Source organism: Neophocaena asiaeorientalis, unplaced genomic scaffold (assembly GCF_003031525.2).
Source record: "Neophocaena asiaeorientalis asiaeorientalis breed wild unplaced genomic scaffold, Neophocaena_asiaeorientalis_V1.1 scaffold123, whole genome shotgun sequence".
NCBI lineage: Eukaryota > Metazoa > Chordata > Mammalia > Artiodactyla > Phocoenidae > Neophocaena > Neophocaena asiaeorientalis.
In genome coordinates, this window is record NW_020173666.1 from 1,422,214 (window position 1) to 1,444,579 (window position 22,366).

Below are 22,366 nucleotides of genomic sequence, written 5' to 3' on the forward strand. Positions count from 1 at the left end.
AGCAAACTTGTGCAAATAAAATTTCATGATCATTAAATGAGTGAAAAGGTGAAATTATCATAGAGTTTAGAAATTACTTTTATATTGATTCTCAGTATAACGTAAGGTTACATAAAAAAGATGGCAATAATTATTTCCTTGCATCTCATAAAATGAGGCCAAATTACACATAACCTAACCTAAGTAATTAGGTAGTAAAACTCATGGGTGTTTTTCCCCAGGGCATTTTTTGTTTTCCTAATAACTGCTTTATTAATTAGAACCCCATTCATTGTAAATGACAGACAGCCAGCTTCCGTAAGTGTAGGCACATGGGCAAATGTATTGGCGCCCATAACCAAATTACAGTGAGGGCAAGGACACAGCTGGCCACAGGAATCTAAATGGCAGTCAGAGACTTTCTCCATGTCTTCCTTTCTGCCTCTCTCCACAAGTTTTCATTTTCTTTGCTTTCCTATGACCTTATACCTCACAACCACATACCAGGGAGGGAAAACCCTTCTTTAGATCCAGCACATTCCAAAAGAGAGCAACAACTCACTCAGCTTGAGTAACATGGAGCTCTGGGATTGGCAGACCCCCTTTATAAGCATCATGTTAGATGGAGGAGGAATCAATGCCCAGAAAGGAAGGGAGAAGAGAGAAATGTTAGTCAACATAGATGTTCACAACAAATCAACATTTATCAGGGTCCTACAGTGTTCCAGGCACCGTTTCCTTTAATTCTCATAACAACTCTTTGAGGTATGAGTACTGTTACCACCCATTTGACAGATGAAGAAACTGAGACTTTGCGATGTTTGGATGCCTACTGTGACAGAGCTGAAACACCAGCTCAGGCTTGTCACAACCCTTGATGCCCTGAACCATCATAGCATACTATCTTAACTACCCCAATAATCAAAGTACTTCTAGATAATCAGTAAAAATAAGATTTTGCTTTCTATATTCTTCTACTTATAAAAATTTCATGCAATAATTAATATGCTTTTCCCTTCATTCTTACTTTTCCTCTTCTGAAATATTAGGCTGCTTAATAGAATGACATACCAGTTCACTGATTTCCTAGCACCAAGGGAGAAGGTGTTCAGGCAATATTAGACTTTGTCTTTTTAATTTTCATAAAAATACTTGAAGGAATAGTAATTGCTTTCAGGCCTATAGACCAAGGCAATAATTTAATTAGCTTCGTAAGTCCAAATTAGATTAGTAAAGTTATAATGCATGAAAAGACACAGAAAAATATGTTACTTTCATTTCCAGTGTTAACTACAGAGATCCAGTGTGATCCTTCCCATTTTAAGGTTCCATAATGTATGAATGGATGTAATGAATCCAGTCTTCAACTTTCCTAAAATATAATGAGCCGGCTGAGTAAGCGTATTGATTGGATAAAAATTTCAAAAACTTGTTTGCATGCTAATGAATACCATCATAGTGAAATTCAATTTAAATAAATCAACATTCTTGATGAAGAATTATATGATAATAAAAGTTAGTTTGATGGACACAGCATTTTAAATTAATTGTTTACCATCTGTTATGGTCTCTAATCACCATTACAGCCATCCATAAATCACATGTGCCTCGTAAGAAAAGATGACAATAATTTACATGTATGTATTTTTATTGAAATCAACATCTGGAGTGTCACTCTGATTTAAACATAAAGCACAGGAGGAGACTAAACGCTTTCAGTGTGATGTGTTCCTCTTTTCCTGTTGTTGCTTTTCCTCTTGAGAGCTGGAGTCTTCACGAGTGAATTGGAGGGTTTGCTGTCTTTTAAAAAGTATAATCCTAGCCAAGGCATAAATTCTCCACTTTAAACTTCTCACTTATTTTGGCAGTACATAAACCTAAGACATGCCTAACTTCTTTCATAAGAATGGCTAAGCTTGAATAGAAAGCCCAGGACTTCTTTTTTTTTTTTTTTTTTGCGGTACGCAGGCCTCTCACTGTTGTGGCCTCTCCCGTTGCGGAGCACAGGCTCTGGACGCGCAGGCTCAGCGGCCATGGCTCACAGGCCCAGTCGCTCTGCGGCATGTGGGATCTTCCCGGACCGGGGCACAAACCCATGTCCCCTGCATCAGCAGGCGGACTCTCAACCACTGCGCCACCAGGGAAGCCCCCAGGGCTTCTTTTGTACGTTGATGGATCATTAGCGGCTATGTTCCTCAGGGAAGCAGCCTGGGAAGGGATGGGCAGTGGTGTGGCCAGAAATGTGAGAGTTTTAATTGAAGAGCCCTGTCCTTTGATCTTAAAGGTGAATTTTTTTTTATCAAAACAAAGATATTGAACATAGATCTATTTATTCATTTGACCAGTACTTATTGAATGCCTACCATGTGCCAGGTAGTATTCTAGATATGGGGAGACAGCAGTGAACAAAACATATCCTTGCCCACCTGGCACTTACATTCCCAACTTCTATTCTCCCCTCTCAGAACCACCAGTGACCTGTCTGCTGCTGTCCAGCACTCAAAACTGACTTGAATAAATTATAAAACTGCCATTAGTGTGAGGAAATTCAGGGAATATTCCATTACAGAAAATGGATTTCATGTGGCTTAGCTAGTTCTGTTCCATGGCCTTTCTGCTGTTCCTCCCTTTTTCCTTGGAGGTTGACCTTCTTAATGGTCTCTTCATGCTTCATCCTTAGCTCAATGCTGGGTTTTTTTACTTTGGCCCACTTTACAGGAAGAGTAAAACATTAAAGTATTCAGACTCTAGCTCAACCTTTATTGACTTCTGGTCAGAAGTGCTGGTTATCTCTCTCCATGGTGTGGTGTATATTCCTGTTCTCTCCATGCGTCCCACCTCCATCCATAACCCCCATTAATACCTTATATTTTGGTATTTGTGGAAGACGCTCCCTAAATCTCTTTACTTTGGAGTTCTTGCTTTTCCCTAAAGGTATCTGTCCACGATCTTTTTTTTTTTCCTTAAGGGTTTGACAAGTTCGTTGGCAGCATGGATGGATCCTTATCGTCTTTATCATATTCCTACTGAAAAATTTAGGCTACACATTATCAGGTTAATCTACTTTGGGTAGCCTGTTACTATTGTCATCTTTATAATTTATTAGATGAAAATAATTAGAAATAGTAGAAAATTACTACTGATTGTAGTAATCAGCTGATGGCACTTGATGGTGTACTTTTAATCTGGTTCCTAATGGATTGTCACCAGTTATCATACAGTATAGGAAGTGGGCAGGGTCTTCTTCAACACTGATCATTTCAGACAGATGAAGTTGATCTTAACCATGTAATCAGAAAATTTGAGGAGAATATGTTTTGCATTGTCTGAATCAGGAGCATCTTTTGGTCATGAAGAAGAGAGAGAAAAGTGGAGCGGGGATGAAGACCGAGAGTGAGAGTAAGTCACGTCTAGTCTCTAGATCTACAGGAATGCTTTGTTTTTTTCTGTGAATTCTTGTTGGCTAATCAACTTGGTTTGCTTATGTGAAAATCTCTAGAGATATCTAAACCTCCCAGACTTAGTAACAAAATCATTTTAAAAATGAAAGAAATTAACCTCTGTTGAAGCTTTTCTGTGTGCCAGGCATGTATCGGTAGCTTTATAGGTATTAACTGAAGTTCAAGGAGATAAGCAATATATCTATGATTATATACTAACTAACTAATTAGTTAGTATTGAAATTGGCCTATGAACAAACCTTTCCTTGCACCAAATTGTCCATGGGGTGAAAATGCTACTCTGGAGAATTTTTTCCTATACTTGTTTGTCTTAATATCTCCTCTTCCTCTCTTGGTGAAATACAATAAGATTATAGATACATGTAAAAAATAAGCAAACAGTACAAATAAGATGGAATTACCATACTTGAAATGACTTTGTAAGGTTTATCCTTTTCTTTCACAGTAAAAAAAAAAAATGGTTGTGTTTTTTTCTTTTTTTTAAATATAAATGCTGTCATGGGTTTGGGAAGGGGGAAGAAAAAATAAGTGGGAAGATTTCCACTTAAAATTATGAAGTTGAATATTCTCAATAAAGATTAAAGCTGGAAATTCCGTTCAGAAAATTGAAAATTTCAATTCAGTAATTATATATATTGAGGACATACTAGTCTCTAGACTGAGTACTCCAAAACCAAGATGAAAAGAACAAGCATGCATGACATAAGGCTTTAGACTCTAAGAAGTCAGTATGGAGATTATGTGTCTATTCTGTAATTGATAAAGGAAATATGATAAATATGGAAAATCTTTATTTAAAATAACTGGGCTGATTCAAAATCGATTTGTACATTATTTCATAGGAGGAACATATACTTTAACGTTTTTAAATGTAAAAAAAAATTATAGCACACAAAAGGAGGGTTTTTTTTTCCTCTACTGTAAGATTTCTTGGAGACATACAGTGGCTTTGCCTTTCTTATATAATTGAATTTCAGAGGTAAAAGAGGCCCTTAGTGTAAAATGTTTCCCCAGATGAGAAAATAGGGTTCCCACTTGGTAAAGCTGGGATGAGCAGGTCATCTAGCTCACCTAGGAGCCAAGGGCAGGATGGGAGCAGTGCTGATTGCAAGTCTTAGTCTCTGCTTCTGGTCCAGGTTCGTGTTCCACCTGTATTCCAGTGAAGCATGTGAGTCTTTCTCCCCAGGGCAGAAAGGAGAGAGTGGTGTAAATGCCGTGCAATTAATTTGCATATTTGAAGAATAAAAACCACTGGACAAGAAAGAAAACTTCAGGATTGGTCATTCCTTTTTCCTCTCTCTTCTTCCTTCTTCCTAAAGATAATTATCTACTCTTCCTTAAATGTTTTGTAACACAATAAAACAATTGCTATTTTAATTATATAAATATAAAGTAAATATGTTAATATTTATAATACATCATATCACATTATACTATATATACTATGTAATACAAATTAAATACAATTCCATCCTCAGATTTTGTCCAGATAAATGAGAAGGTGTGAAGGGAGAAGAATGGGAGAATGAAGTGTGAAACAAAGTACTCTCTCTCAAAAACATCCCCAGACACACACACACACACACACACACACACACACACACACACACACACACACACACACACACGGAGTAGGAAAGTGACCTAGGAAAAGTGCTTCTGGTCTGTGAACTGTCACTAAATTTACTTGGTTTTATCCTGCTGTTTCCTCCGTCTCCTGATTAGCCTCTATTACTGCCTTTTCAAATGCAAATTAGATTACCCTCTTATCACTGAGCTTCATTTGCTCTCCCACGTTCAGTAGTTGGTGCCCTGCTCTGCATGAGAATGACAGAGCAGCTCACTGGATTGGAAACACTCTGTACAGCTTCAACAGCAGTGACCAGAGGAATCAATTTATAAGCCAGTAGGCTGACGGTGTTCTGTTCTGGCAACACGTTAGTCACCTGGGGAGCTTTTTAAAATTTATCCATGCTGCCCTTCACCCTTGACCAACTAAATCAGAATCTTTTAATACTTCGTCCTTGGGGATCAGCGTTTAAAAACAAACAAGCAAGCAAACAGACAAACTGTCAAGGTGGTTTCTAATATGTCACCAGAATTCAGAACCACTGGTCCAGAAGATTCTCCACTCTTGCATGAGGGTCTTAAAATTTACTGCAAAGTATCCATTCAGAAAATTTGAAGCAAACTTTGTCCTTTGATTTTCAAGTAACACGAGGATTTTTTTTTTAATGTTGGGATATCCCTTTATTATTTTAATCTTTCATGCTGTCTTGCTGTTTTAATTTGTTTTTTCTATTTTCTTACCCCAAACTGTCATAACTTGGGATTTCACATGTTGCTTCTTATTACCTGTTTCACAAACATCCTGGAAAGTTTTTGTTTGGCTTTTTACTTCGCTCTGTTCTTGGTTTAAAGTATGCATTAAACTGAGATTGCTGCTGCAACAGGAAGCACTTTTATTCTGACTCAGTGATTAATTAATATGCTTCCTTTCTGGCAAACAGATGGCGAATTGAACGTAGAACTTTTCTTCTGAGTAGCTGCTTGAGTGGGGATTATATTATAAATAGTACAAAAAGACTGCTCAATCAAGATTTTACATTAAGTGAAGACAAAAAGTCACAGCCAGTGTTGGGTATTTTATCACAGGACAAAGAAGCCGTATGTCTCCCTGCCAGGTTATTCAGTGACTGACTTAGAAACAGTTTTTACTTTATCCAGAGGAAAATCATCATAATTAAGTTGTCTCTTCTGAAATTGGCACTGTATTTTTTTTTTTTTACAAAAGTCAGTAAAACATGAGTGCTCAAAATACATCTTTGAAAAAGCTGAAGTGATTTATTAACAAACACAGGTGTTACCGTCATAAAAATTATCAACTCCCTTTCTCATCAGGTTAAGAATGATTTTTTTCACCTTACACAGAGCATGGTATATGTATATAAAATATGGATCGTATTAATATTACATATTTTTCATTTTATAAAAATACCTTGAAGGCTTAAGGATTTAAATAAAGTTGCCCTTTTGATGATGTACCTTTCCTTACAAAGCTTTTTCTAAGTTTCCTAAACTTGAAATCCTGACATATTATAAGTTTTAGGGCTTTTTTCCAGGATTCCCGACTGCCTCCCATCACCGTTGTACTGGACTATATCTGAGCCTAAACATTCCTTGAAGCTGGGTCTCTAACTCACTTATTTTCCTTATTTATCTTTTACTGGTATGCTCAACCTATCTACTTATCATAACATTGTCTCTTCTTGTAATCAATTCAGCTGACAGGAGACTGGTCATGTTTCTGTGTAGCCTCACAGCCTTTCAGCAGCACACTCAGAGTTCTGTGGTTGCTAAACTCTTCATCATCCATGTAGTTCCCAGGGATTTATTATAGCTGCTTTCATCTAAATATTGAGGTCTCGAAATTTCTGGAAACTTAGATAAAAATAAATGTTCTGTCCCTTGGACTGTTAAATAATATTTAAATAAAGACAGGCAGACAAATTTATGTTGCGTAGGAAAGTTACAGTTTAGGAGAGCTTGCTTCGGTTCATCTTACCAGAGGTTTGATGAACTTCAGTGCATTTTATGAATGGTTTGGAATATTTTGAGGGGAAGTGGATGTTGCTAATGTGATTGATACTGAAAGATGGGATGTTATCTCAAAGAAGAATATGCACTTCTATCTTAAATTAATGTACAGTTTACCTTGATTGTATGTTTCTGACTTGCCTCTCTGTTGTCCAGGGGACACTTAGGACAACCATCAAACCAGCTAGAGAGGAAAGGAGGCATCCTGGGGTGTCGAGGGTAGTGAGGCCCAGGAGTGTTTAGCTGGGGATCCATTTAAGCTGTTTTGAGAGGATCTGCTCTGTGACCATCAAGTTCCCCTGCCCTTGACTTGCCAGCTTCTCATCACTATATTTCTGACCCTTGGCTTTCAACGTGACTTTGACTTCGGACCGTTCCCTTTGCTTGTTTTCTAGACTCTTACTCTTTCTTCCTGCCCCTGTGCTGTGGCAGCATCTTGGATGATGCCTGCCCTTTCCTGTCTGAAAAGTCTACCTTATTTCAGACATTCTGGAAGCCGTCTTGCTCTATTAAATATTTAGGGTGGTCTTTGAAGCCTTGCTGTCTTCTTGTTGAAATATTTGTGGATGTGCTACACTTCTGGGCTACAAAGAATGCCTTGTATTAAAGATTCAGCGATGATGAAGTGTCTAAGATATGTTATTTGTCTTCAGTTGTATTTTTTTGTGACACGATAAATTAATCTTACTTTTTCAGAGTTTTTCCTCACGACTTAAAGCTATTTCTCTCCCAATTATCATTCCCATTTCTCTGAGGACAAAGAAAAACTAATGAAAAGCTGTCTTTGGATTTTATGTAATTAATTTATGTTAAAGAAAACTTGTTTTATTTCTTGAGTTACCTTGTTACGTTTCAAGGTTTGCAAATACATTAAAATTCAGAAATTTGGCCCACCAAAACCACTGGGCCACTTTTACTCTGAATAGCTCTTTTCTTCTTTGGAGAAGTAGTTAGGGATTAGTGGAGGAAGTATGGAAACAGTTTTTCTTACCCTGGCTAGTGTACGCTGGTAGCAGCCCTTCCAAAGGTGATTCACACTTGGCTCTAAGAATGTAGAGTTGATCAAGCATCCAAATATTCTTTCTTTTTTCTAAAATCACAGAACTGACTCCTGAGGAGAGAGCCCAAAAGATTGCCAAAGCCATGCGTAAGCAGTCTTCTGAAGTCAAAGAGAAGTGGGAAAGTCTAAACGCTGTTACTAGCAATTGGCAAAAGCAAGTGGACAAGGCGTTGGAGAAGCTCAGAGACCTGCAGGGAGCGATGGATGACCTGGATGCTGACCTGAAGGAGGCGGAGGCCGTGCGGAATGGCTGGAAGCCTGTGGGAGACTTGCTCATCGACTCACTGCAAGACCACATTGAGAAAACCATGGTCAGCATCCCTGCCTCAGATAAAGGATTTAAGAAATACTTTATTGTTAAATATAACACAAATAAGGAGAGCCGCATATATAAACTGTTATGAGGGATTGTTATAATGTCAACACTGTTGGCATTAGAATATAGAACTTTTCCAGACATAATAGATGTTTTCCATATGCCCCTCACCATCAGAACCCCCCTCCCTGCCAAAATAACGACTAAGGTGACTTTTACAATAATTTACTTTTACTTTTCTTTATATGTTTTCACCCAGCTGTGCATCCCTAAACAATATAGGTTAGTTTTACCAGTTTTTGTTGAGTATTTTTTGTTTTTTTAATAATACAGCAGAGGACCTTTAATTATATTACTGAGGTTGGGTCTTTTTTTTTGGCTGCGTTGGTTTTTTTGTTGCTGCTCGCGGGCTTTCTCTAGTTGTGGCAAGGTGGGGGCTACTCTTCCTTGCGGTGCACATACTTCTCGTTGCAATGGCTTCTCTTGTTGTGGAGCACGGGCTCTGGGAGCGTGGGCTTCAGTAGGTGTGGCGCATGGGCTCAGTAATTGTGGCTTGTGGGCTCTAGAATGCAGGCCCAGTAGTTGTTGCACAGGGGCTTTAGTTGCTCCGCGGCATGTGGGATCTTCTGGACCAGGGCTTGAACCCGTGTCCCCTGCATTGGCAGGCAGATTCTTCCCTTTTTTTTTCTTTTTTTTTTTTTTTTTTTGCAGTACGCGGGCCTCTCCCGTTGCGGAGCGCAGGCTCAGCGGCCATGGCTCACGGGCCCAGCCGCTCCGCGGCATGTGGGATCTTCCCGGACCGGGGCACGAACCCGTGTCCCCTGTATCGGCAGGCGGACTCTCAACCACTGCGCCACCAGGGAAGCCCTGGCAGGCAGATTCTTAATCACTGCGCCGCCAGGGAAGTCCTTGTAAGAATATTTTAAAGTCCCTTTTAATCTCCAGATTTCCCATTTATCTTTTGTTTGTTTTCTTTGCAATGTATTTGTTGAAGAAACTGAATTGTTTCTTTGACAGTGTTTCTCACAGTCTGGATCTTACAGAATGGCATCCACATGGTGTAGTCTAGCAGGCTCCTTTTTAAATCGGTGGTTGGATTTAGAAGTTTAATCAAAAGTATACTGTTTTCCTGGGAATTCTTATCTACTAATTATATCTTATTGTCTGAGTATGTAATGAAGAATTCGTTTAGCTATAAATTCTGTTTGTAATCAGATACTGCCCAAAGTTAAGGATGTTAGACCTCTGGTCTAGATTCCCTTTGGCTCCCGTATTGTAGAACATATCCAGAAAAGCAGTTAATGGAATTTAGGCAATAAAAGACACAAATAACAGATTTAGAGTGTATTAGGATTTTAGTAGCATAGTAAACTATATACTAGGTAGTCATGAATCAAATCAAAGGATAAACGATGAAAAATAAGACTGACAATATCAATATCATGAATGGAATTTTTATTGCAAAAGATATACATCTTTTGTGCACAGATATTGGATAATACTATCCCTTTGTTTCGCATGTGGCTGAATAGGAAAGAGAAGAAAGGTCTAGGAAATTAACTGAATCCTACTCAGGCAAATTACATGAGTAAATAAATATATGTGTAGACATAGGAATAATAATAATAGATAGCCTTTACTGATGCTTGCTATGTGCCGAGAACAAGATAAGTATTATTATTATGTCCATTTTACAAATGATGACATTGCAGATACTGCTCAAGCCCACACAGCTAGGAAGTGGTGGAGTTTTCTTGATTTCTTTCTTGCTCTTCTCTTTCATTGTAGAGACCTCACTCATAATAATGTAATTAAGCTTAACTTTGATCAACTACTTGAATTTGAATCTTTAAAAACTACGTATTAAATTTTCAACCCCAAATTTTTATGACTGAAAGAGTATTGGAGTGCCATCTTTCACTGTAAATATACATGTTTCCAATGACCCTGTGAATTAAGTAGCCTTCTTCCTTGACTGTAGGATCCAAAACACTTTTCCATAATTGAATCTGAGTTAAAATAACAAACTAAAAATAAAACCTTTTAGGATAGGTTCTTTGGAAGTTGCACACTTCTTGTATTTTAAAAGATGATTTGTAAACACTGAAAATCTTTAAGCCAATGGTTTACAAAAAGTATGTTCTATTGGTTTGCAAAACCTCTTGGTTGGAGCAAGAATTTACCCATTTGAATTTGAAAGCATCAGTTTTTAATACAGGATGACTAGTGTTGAGGGAAAAATGAAGTTATATCTGGACTAAAAATTTGAGAGTTGTTAATCCCATTTGATTGAAGAAATTACCCACCTCTGCATCCAAATCCTTCTGTTTAAATTTCTGCTTATGTGGGAAAGCTAGGAAAAATACAGCCAATATTTAAGACAAAGTAATAAACTGTGGATTAAGATATTTTAACATCTTATTAGGAAAAAAGAAAATAAAACCCAAGTCTCTTTAAACCAAGTAAAATTGATGCAAAGTCCGGGGTGTTTTGCATGTGCTCTAAAGTATACCCCAATCCCAGTGAAGCTATAGGCAGGTAAAAATAAGTTCTGATTATTGCCAAATATTATTAAATATGCCAAAGCAACTGGAAAACAAAAGCTTTTAGGGTAATCGAATAATTTTAACTTCCTAAAATTATCCTTAATCATTCTTATTTGCAGAATACACACCTCTGACAAGAGAAGGGCTGGGATTCACATCTGCCAATGGGTTGCCAGTCAGCACCTTTAACACTAACAGATGCTTCTGTTTTTATAGCAAAGAAAACCACATAGATTTTTATTCTCTTATAGGAAAGTACAGCCAAAACATGATAAATTGGTTCTTTATACCAGAACATACAACAGATCTGAAACCATTTTAAAATTTGCTTTATTTTAGAAAGCCCCTTAATTTGGAGCTCTTAAAAACCAAAAGATAAACTTTCTTAATAGAAAGATTCCTTGTTACCATAAAACACTGGACCACAAAAACAAAATTAAACCTAAAATGCATTGTTTGTCTAGGACTTTCATTTTATTATTTATTTATTTATTTTATTTTTGCCTGCATTGGGTCTTCGTTGCTGCGCACGGGCTTTTCTCTGGTTGCAACGAGCAAGAGCTGCTCTTCGTTGCCGTGCGTGGGCTTCTCATGGTGGTGGCTTCTCTTGTTGCGGAGCACGGGCTCTGGGCGTGCGGGCTTCAGTAGTTGTGGCTCTTGGGCTCTAGAGCACAGGCTCAGTAGTTGTGGCGCACAGGCTTAGTTGCTCCGCGGCATGTGGGATCTTCCCGGACCAGGGCTCTATCCAGTGTCCCCTGCATTGGCAGGCAGATTCTTAACTACTGAACCACCAGGGAGGCCCTGTCTAAGGACTTTTAATGGTTTTACCTGTGGCTTGTAAGAGAAAAAGCATTACTTTTATAAAGGGAAAAAACAGTTTCTTTTATAAGATTTTTAAAAATCTGTCTTGAAGTTACAATTTTTAAAAAACTGCCACCATATTCTGAAATAAAACTGGTTATTATTTAAAATTATATGAATCTGAGAATATTTTGTAGCATTTCATTTTTTATATTTATTTATTTTTGCGGTACGCGGGCCTCTCACTGTTGTGGCCTCTCCCGTTGCGGAGTACAGGCTCCGGACGCGCAGGCTCAGCGGCCATGGCTCACGGGCCTAGCCGCTCCGCGGCATGTGGGATCTTCCCAGACCGGGGCACGAACCCTTGTCCCCTGCATCGGCAGGCGGACTCTCAACCACTGAGCCACCAGGGAAGCCCCTAGCATTTCATTTTTAATCGTTAATACCTTCAAAATACAAAGATATTGATTTTATAAGCTGATTATTAGTGTATGATGTAAAGTCATAACTGAAGAAACCTTGAAAGATTTGAGTTCTGTAATTGTTCTCAAACTGAACCTGAGGGCATTCAGGTCTTTTCAAAGTCCAGACTGAAAAATTCTCTTTTCCCATCCCTCTCTCTGTCCCATGCTTCTATATTAATTATGAATTCTTTAGACCTATAATGTCTCTGTTATCATATATCTGCTTTTCTCATTGAACTGTATTTGTGAATCCGTTTATTTGTACACATTCTGTCATCCATGAAAGACCAGCATCTGCAGTCATGGAGAAAAACTATCACAGCTCTGAATTCCTTCCATGCTGCAGCAATTTTCATGTCTTCATGGGCTTCCCTTCTTCTACCTGATTCTTAACGTTTTTTTCTTTATGCTATATTACAGAGTCATTTACCTAACCCCGCAACCTCAGGCATCATCTATTTACAGCTGAATCCCAAATGTCCATCTCCAGGCCTGACTTTGAATTGCTGCTGTCTTCAGGGTGCTAGTGATATTTCCTTCTGTACATTGACTTCCATGCTTACTGTTTTGGGTGTCATTTACACAGTTACCCCCAAAGTCCATATCTTTCACTCTGTCCCTGGGCTCCAGATCTGTTCTTCTGACTCTCCAGCTTGACCTTCCTCGTGGTTTTTGGACATATTCAAGAATTTTGAAATGCTGAAACGTATTCTCAGATTTACCTAAAATTAATTTTCTTTTTAAAAATAAGGTCATATTCTTAATATTATTTTGATGTTTACCAACCATAATGATTATTTCTAGCCTTTACATGTTATAAAAGGGGGAACTGGGAAGTGGTTAGAGAGGTTTTCTTTTTATAAGCATAAGGAGGAAGTCAAATTAATATTGTAGTGTTTTAATAAAACTTTATAGCCTTCAAAGCACTTTGATACCTATTATTCATTAGCTAAACTTGGAGTGATGAAAGAGGAGAAGAAAGGGAGCTCATAGACATAGGCCTAGTCTCTTAAGGGGTGGAGATTATAGAAATGATGAAATTTGAGAGCTGATGCTAATAGTATGTTGATGACACCTAATACCTGTAAGTATGGTACATGATTAATTTTTGACACACCATAGAGTTAAAACTATGCTGTTCTCTTTTAATATCCCAGTTCTATTCCCAATTCCATATTGGCTTAATCTTGCCTCAAGTACCATTCTTTGAGCCTTCATCATTAGAAATGAACTCTGCCCCTCTTGTATTGCAAACTTTGTGCTTAGTACTGGAGACTGTCCATTCTCAAGAAGCTTCCATTCTTTGGGGGGGGGCATTAAAATATGAATGCTTACAATACCAAGAACTAAGAGCTCTGATAAGAAATGATGTTTAAAATCTATAACAAGTGGTTCATATGGCACCAAACAATCAAGAATGTCTCCCACCATAAAACCTGATTTGTGTGTCCAGAGATGTGCAGCCTGGAAATCCTGGCTAGGTTGGAGATGGCAGATAGAATGCTGGGGAGCACATGGGCGGGGCCTGCAGCTAGGGCTGGGGAGGGAAAGACCTCTGGGAAATCTTCCCAATGGGTCGGGCACTCCAGTGAGTTTTTTAAGGGATGGGTTGGATCTAAGCAAAGACTTTGTGGGGAAAAGGATACATGAAAATAGAGGGGGTTGGAATTGTGTGGAGAAAGGAGAAAACTTAGTGTTTTCATTATTTTGTTGTTCATCCTCACAGGTCATATCACTGTCATTGACCTGAAATATTTTTTGTTTTTTTTCCCCCTCTTCACATATACCCCTTCAATCCCCACTTATAACAGCTCTCTTACTGTGCTCAGAACCGTAATTTGTCGGGTCTAAGCATCATTTACCTCTTTTCTGATAGACCCTGCTCTTCCTGGACTACCTTTAACTGTAAAGAGAGGTCATAAATGACTTTGAAAGAGATATATAAAATATAAATCTACGAGTATATAATGTGCATAGATTTTGTGGTTAGGAAAGGTTTGTTTTACTGGCCACTTTCTAACTTAATTTTAAATGGAAAGAGTTCAAATCAAGTTGTTGCATCAGGTGAAAAAATATTAAGGTATCCATATTAAAAAAGGAAAATAGAAAATTAAAGGTAAAATCAAGACTAGAAATTAGTAAAATGGATAAAAGTGGCATACATTTTCTAGATTAAATTGCATATCATGAAAAATTTGAAGGAAATACATAATCATTTAAATGAATTGGCATTATAATTTTTCTCTTCGTGCATCTATTTAGATTCTCTAGCTTATAAAGGGTGATTCTTTGGCTGGTGGTCCTGGTTGCTCAGGACCTGAGTTGAGTCCCCTGTTATTGAGTGGGCAGCTATAGTTGATGGCCTCTTAGCTGGTTTTGGTGTTTTTTGTTTTTTTTTTTTAAGGAAATATGGAATACTAGCTTTTGTTATATTCTTTTCTGATGACATTATTCTTGTCCTTTTCTTCCAGGCATTTAGAGAAGAAATTGCACCAATCAACTTAAAAGTTAAAACAGTGAATGATTTATCCAGTCAGTTGTCTCCACTTGACCTGCACCCATCTCTAAAGATGTCTCGCCAGTTGGATGACCTTAATATGAGATGGAAACTTTTGCAGGTGTCAGCTGATTCCTCTTCATTTGGTCTTTAAGCCCTACCTCTCTGTTCTACCACCTGTGATCCTTTTCTCTTTCTTTATGGGTTGTATTTGGTAATGGATTTCTAGCCTGTGATGACATCAGTTGTCTTTCAGTATCTTGAATCCAAAGGCCTCATTTATTTATGAATATAGACTTTAATGTAATTTTATGATGTTCTCTTCATATGATATTTTTAGAAAATTGCAAAAGGTCAAATAAATCACAGTAATTGAAACCTATAGTAGGTCACAGAAACATTTTTTCCATAATGGCTCATAAAGGAGTCATTTTTCTTACTTTAATCATGTATTTTTTTTTTTCTTTTGAAAAGTTAAGGAAGTCCCCATCCTTCTTCTTCCTCTGCCTGCTATTTAGATATCTCGCTCATTTTTTCCAGCTAGCATACTTTACTGTAGGGGTATTTTCCTTTAGCCCTTAGATCTTAGTTGCTCTAATGCAGTTGTTCTGATGACTAGGCCTGACTTGTGCATCTCAGATTTTAAAAAAGCCAAACCAAGGAGAGTCCTCCTGAGTGTTACTAAGTATCAGCATTTGCAAGTCACCACATGTGCCAGTCAGTAGTTTTTGGCTCAGTCTTTGTGGAGCTTTGTCACATTTAGTGGCCAGTTTCTAGGAGTCATAATAATAATTTTTCCCCCTGAAAAGTAGTGGGATAGTTTAAGTGGAAGATTGAAAAAATAATTCTTACTAATCTTTCTCTATATTTTGTACCTAAAATGATGTGATATATAACAAGATAAATATGTAATTTTGAGGTAGCACATACGTTTTATTTTAAAGGTATAATAGTTTATAGCCTGATAGGTCCTGAATCAATTCAAATGTTGAACCACCCAATGGTTTATATATTTTCTTCATGAAATTGAAGAGGTAATAAATGAGTGTATGGTATTAGACAGTCTTTTCTCTCTTTGAAAAGAATATTAATAATCTGGGATTAGTAAAGCAGGATCTGTTAAACTCATACATGCTTTTCTAGTGAGTAGAACACAAAAGCATTTGATTTGTACTCCTTATTTCTTCTGCTCCCTTTCTCTAATTCATTATCTTCATGTACGTATTCCTGTGGTCCATCTTGATTCCCTTCCCACTCTGCTTCTGTTACTACTATCTGTAAAGATTGGAAGTCAGGGAATACGTTATGCATGAAAAAGGATGTGTATTCTTTCATCCTGATCTCTGAGCCTGGTAACCACTGGAGCTCAGATGTTAGCTGCTGATTGAACAAGAGGAGCACAATTTATGCTGGCAGACAACAGTGTTAAATTTCAAGAGCAGCATCTTGTGTTCTCCTCTGGAATGTAAAAGTGTGGTGTTTGAATGCTTTTTGGCCATAACAAACAAAGTACCTGCTAATGTAATTTAAATAGCTAACCAGGAGAAACTAGAGGTGCCCAGTGAGCCAGAGACACACATTCCATTTAAAGGCAGCTGAAGATAAGATTGACAATCTAAGTGAAACACCTGACTAGCGTTACTAGACAAAGACCAGGAAAAGGAAACGGAAATGTCAGTAAGGCTGTGTGCAATTGTTATTGATTTGCAATTAGTTTCTCAGGGTACCAACTCTGCATTTTCAAAATATAGAGAGCTAAGAATGTGGTTAAAAAATATAGAGTATATTATTCAGCTGGTATCTACTTGAATACTCCCAAATCAAGATGATGGACATGAATTTGGAGGAAAATAAGACATTCCATATTCATATGTCCTTTCACTTTCCATCTCTATCTATTTATCTATCTATCTATCTATCTGTCTATCTATCTTCATCATCATCATCATCTATCTATTCATCTGTCTGTTTTTTCCCTTGGAATATTTTAGACCTCTTTTTCATTTGCTCCCCATAACCCTTTTTTACCACCTTCCTTACAAAAAAGAGGTGAGTAGCCACTGACCCCATCCTGACTTTAGATACTTTAGGATGTTACTGCTTTTGAGTTAAGTGTAGAATAACTTAACTTGCCTTGACTAATAACAATCTATGCCTTGACTAAGGCATAGATTCTGGCATCTGGTGGGCTGGGTATGAATACTAGCATTGCCACGTACTAACTTTATGTCCTTGGACACCTCTTTCTATCTCAATATCTTCATCTGTAAAACAATGATAATAATGAGTAATACCCAATATGATTTTTGTGAGGGTTAAAAGAATTAATTCATTTAAACTACTTGCAAGAGTACCTGGCACTATTTACTGTTACTTGATGTCAGAAGGAGCCTATTTTCATACAATATTTTGATTCCAGATACAAAGGAGTCTGTACCAGCAATCACATCTTGGGTAGTAGCATCATTTATTATAATACTTAAATCAATGATATTATTAAGGTTATTGTTTTGAAATCAAATTATTCCTTGTGTGTGTATGTGCAGGTTTCTGTGGATGATCGCCTTAAACAGCTTCAGGAAGCCCATAGGGATTTTGGACCATCCTCCCAGCATTTTCTCTCTAGTAAGTACTGATAAATTTGACTGATCTCATTAATTGAATGAATCAGCATATTATTTCACTCTCACTCAAGAAGCTATATTCTTTGCTATAAATATATTTATCAGATGAGTATATAAAAGAAGATATCAACATCAATGACAAGATTGCTTATTGTTTCTGTAATCTGGTCGTGGTAAGTCTTTGAAGTGAAGCAAAAATTAACTCATCTGGGCTTCCCTGGTGGCGCAGTGGTTGGGAGTCCGCCTGCCAATGCAAGGGACGCGGGTTCGTGCCCCGGTCCGGGAGGATCCCACATGCCGCGGAGCGGCTGGGCCCGTGAGACATGGCCACTGAGCCTGCGTGTCTGGAGCCTGTGCTCCGCAACGGGAGAGGCCACAGCAGTGAGAGGCCCGTGTACCGCAAGAAAAAAAAAAAAAAAAATTAACTCATCTTAGCTAGGGTTTTTCACTGGACCATCTGTTATAATAACTAATATAGTATCATATCATTGCTATGCCATATGCAAAGATTATGAACTTTTTCACAGTAAAGAAATCATTTTTATATTTTAAAATTAATTTTCCTCCTTAAAAAGTGCATATTTGTTTAAAATGCACCTGGAGCTTTAAAAAGTAAAAAAAAAAAAAAAATTACTTCCCATAAATCTTTGAGAAGATTTTGGTTTATTAGGCTCACTGCAATCATACTTGTCTTTTCTTCTGGCTAGATATTGCAGATTTAGCCAAACCCACATATGTAGATTTTTAGGCAGTAGTCTCCAACTGAAATGTTTCATTTTATGGACCGTTCATGAGATCTTAAATAAGTAATTTGAGCTCCTACTTTGTTTATCACTCACTGCTAAGGAAACTAAAGAATGTAAAATTCAGAGTCACCCAGATTGAGATTAAAATATTGCTCTGACTGCTGTGGCCTCTCCCGTTGTGGAGCACAGGCTCTGGACGCGCAGGCTCAGTGGCCGTGGCTCACGGGCCCAGCCTCTCCGTGGCATGTGGGATATTCCTGAACCAGGGCACGAACCCGTGTCCCCTGCATCGGCAGGCAGACTCTCAATCACTGCGCCACCAGGGAAGTCCAAGATTAAAATATTAATTCTGCCTTTTACCAGGCCTGTGAATCCCTGAAAGTTAATTTCTTTATCTTAAAATTACTATAATAATACTTACTTTCTCTGATTGCCTTGAGGTTTAAATAAGAAAACAGATCAAGTTACACAAAGCACCTAACACAGTTCTTCGCACAAATGCTTTAACTAAATGTTAATTCCTTTCCTTTCCTTTTCTCTGGCAAACATATGTAAGCAAGCACTTTGTTTAATTCAATTTAAGTGAAGGTTGAAACTTAATGCAAAGCTTATTTTTCCAATTAGGTACCTTTGTATCTATAGCCATAGAGAAAACTGAAGTAATAATATCGTGTCTTCTAACTAAATTGCTCACATTTATATTTTCTCTTAACCTTTGTCATGGTTGGTAATCTGCTTTCCCTCAATTCAAGGTCAGGCTTTTCTTCCTCTCACAATTTCAAGAAGCCTAATGAGTCATTTCCTGACTTTTCTGTCCTATGCCTCTCTAGTGCTCAAACTAGCTCCCGTTAGTGTTTCTCTCTCTCTCTGTCGCTGTCTCTCTGTCTCTCTCTCCCCTCCACCCTCCCTTACTCCACCTGCCACCCCACCCGCGCCCCCCCACCCCGTCCCGCTCACACACACACACACACACACACCTGTTTCACAACCCTGAGCTCTCAGGTAGCCTATCTTTGAGTGATGTTTAGTCCTTCCTGGAATGTACTGTCTACCTGGGTGCCAGGATGCATTTCCACTTGGATACTATCAATGTTGATGAAATAAATGGGCTTGCAGAATACTCATTAGGTATGAATTAACTCCAGATTGCTTACACTTAATTTTATAGAATGTAAAGCTATATGCTAAGACCAAATTAAAGAGAAATTTAACAAATAATTGAGATTCTATAGTTCTGAGGCATATGTATTTATTAGTATTGATGAAACTGAACACTTTCACCTAACAACCATTCTTTCATAATAAAAATCAAACTCTTGTTCATTAGGAAATGAAACTTGTAAAAATTGTGAAACTCAAGCACATTGCCTTTCATTGCCTAGCACTGGCAGTCCAAGGAGGTCAAAGTTATTCAAATCAAAACAATTATTAAAATGAATGGAGAAGTGTAAACAAAATCCCAATTAATAAACTTAATAATTGTTATCCATTGCTGCTCAGAATCTTTGGCTTTATTATATTTCTTGGATTTTAGCCATGGTTATAAAAGGAGGCTGTTTAGTTAGGCACAAAATAAAAGCTGACCTATTAGCCCAGTGCCAGTGCTGAAACGAGGTTGGCTCTAATGAGAAATTTAATATACCTAGTTCCCCATTTTCATCTGTCTTTTATACTTTCATGGACGTAGTTGGAGAAGGGAATGCTCATACTTTATAAAGAGAGGAAGAATTGTTGAATAGAAATATTGCTGAACTAGTGCTCAGAAATCCTGAAATCATGTCTTGGCTCAGCCATTTACTTATTGGGCAAGTAATTTCACCTCTAATATTTAGTTCCTCATAGTTGACTTCCTTATCAATAGATGTATTTGAAGATGCTTTGCAAAGTTTAGAATGCTACACATTAGTAAGATAGTATAATGATACCATATTCAGAAAAGAAAAATTGGTGACAACTGGTTACATGGGAATCTAGTGATATTTGCAAAGTTTTATTTGAATTTGCTTGTTTATTATTTCATTTACCAAAATTCCTTAATAGTTCTAGATACATATGTACAATTCTTCTTAATAAGTCTTAAAATAATTGGTTTAATGTAGGAAAAGAATATTTTTATAAAAAAGGAGTAAATGGATTTGTAGAAAGTTAGTACCTCAATAAAACAAAACGTAAAATCTCGATCATAGTGATGTCTAGTGTAAAAGTAGGGAACTATATTTTCTGTGCATTTCAGGTGAAAATAAGTATTTGGAATTCTTCTATCTAGACAATTGCCTTGGTTCTTTACAGTGCTTTGGCTATGTTTATTTTAATTTTCCCTTTTAAAAATTCATATAATTGAGTTTCTTTAAATGCCATTTGTCCTAAATAGTTATTCCTGTGACTGTGAAGCAAAGTGAAGAGCGCTGTTAATGATCTGGAAAATTCAGTCTTAAGAAATCTAGTTTACAATCTGGGTATACGAGGTAAAATTAATTTTGGTTTTAGCTTAATCAAAGTATATACAGAGTACAATTTCCAGATAGCACTAAATTTTAATTTTTGATTGTTGTAAACAATAAAACTTGATATTTAAAAATATTTGTATCAACAGGTTCAATTAGAGTTGACATTAGAAATTGAGACTGTATTGTTTCTTTCCTTGCTTCAAATGAATCTTTAAAGCCACTCTTTGTTTGGCCTAGCAGATTTCATAATTATAGGAATCCAGCAGTTCTCATTGAATTTGCTGCAAAAAGTGTACAGTTGTTTTGCATTAAGGCATAAGGCTTTTGGGTTAGCAGTGTTTCCAATAACCTCCCTTTGTTTCTTCAGCTTCAGTCCAGCTGCCATGGCAAAGATCCATTTCACAAAATAAAGTGCCCTATTACATAAAGTAAGTTGATTTTAATTCTCCTTTACGATACCAAGAAAATAAAGTTATGTTGATAACTTAAGAGGCTTTAAGTTATCAACAGTTGTTAAGTATCAAAGTTATGAAGTAACTTTAAAAAATGGATTTCAGTCCTATTGTATATATGAAGGAAATTATATATCTATGTTTATAAAGATATAAAGAATATATATTTAATATTTGAAAGAAATTAGTTTAAAACTCGGAGTGATATTTGTAATTCATTAGATGAGGCTATAGGTATATTTAACTGATATTTTTATAAAGCAGGTATTAAAATATTTGGGGAAAATGACAAAATTCCCAAATATTCTTGACATAATGATGTTTATCAAACTGTATTGATTCTAAGCCATTTTTGTGTCTCCCAGAAAATGCATTTAAAAAGTACTTGGACTCTTCTCATTTTATTTCACCAAAAAGAAAGTATTTTATCATTAAAAAGTTCAATATTTTCAACTTCTTTTAGACTTATGGAAATTACCTGCAACATTAGGTTTATTATCCAGCATTTTTGTTGTCAACTTGATAGTTTCTCCTTTTTTACATAGTTTCTCCTTACTATGGAACATTTTATAAATTTTGTATAATTTACATAAGGTCTGCATAGGATTTGATCCTTGGCTTAGTCTGTGTGTTGTCACTGGCAGAATGATAAAATTCATCTTGTGAAATCCCTTGAGATGTACTTTTTTTTTTTTTTTTTTTTTTTTTGGACTGCTGTGGCCTCTCCCGTTGCAGAGCACAGGCTCCAGATGCATAGGCTCAGCGGCCATAGCTCACGGGCCCAGCCGCTCCGCGGCATGTGGGATCTTCCCGGACCGGGGCACGAACCCGTGTCCCCTGCATCGGCAGGTGGACTCTCAACCACTGTGCCACCAGGGAAGCCCAAGATGTAAATTATTGATTTAGAATGTGATAAAGGTGATAAGAGTTGTAGTTGGATCTATTTTATGTATAAGTTGAACGGTGGCCTAGTTATGAGAAGAATGTTCACTGTTATGAGGAGTCAGCACTGTTTCATATTAGTCCTGTGACCTCACATGAGTCAAGTGAAGATCTCTGGGCCAAGTTTCCTTTATGTCCTTCCTAAAATGGCATGTGGTATCTCCAAAATCCATGCCAACACTAATAATCTGCTCTTCCAGTATCCCTCTTTGTGTGTGAAATCAAAATGTTTAGAAATAGTATTTTCCTATGAAGGTTTTATTGTGGTCAGATTAAAAAAATAATAATAATTTTTCCATAATACATAATAAATATAATAAGCAATATATGTTACATTGTCTTAAGAGAATTTAATACTTTTATCAGTGTATAATCTACCATGTACTGAGTTGTGATAAATTTAGGTATAAGGTAGGAAAGCAGTTGATTAGTAT

General features: G+C 37.1%; 1 protein-coding gene across 9 annotated transcripts in view; it reads left to right on the forward strand.

The window, feature by feature from the left end:
- Positions 1 to 22,366, forward strand: part of UTRN (utrophin) — a 550,217-nt gene that overhangs the window by 441,200 nt on the left and 86,651 nt on the right. For all 9 annotated transcript variants that reach the window (XM_024747877.1, XM_024747875.1, XM_024747874.1 and 6 more), the window contains 4 exons: positions 8,140 to 8,408; positions 14,696 to 14,842; positions 17,268 to 17,346; positions 20,906 to 20,966. In XM_024747877.1, the coding sequence (XP_024603645.1) occupies positions 8,140 to 8,408; positions 14,696 to 14,842; positions 17,268 to 17,346; positions 20,906 to 20,966 (556 nt within the window). The remainder of the gene's footprint in view (positions 1 to 8,139; positions 8,409 to 14,695; positions 14,843 to 17,267; positions 17,347 to 20,905; positions 20,967 to 22,366) is intronic.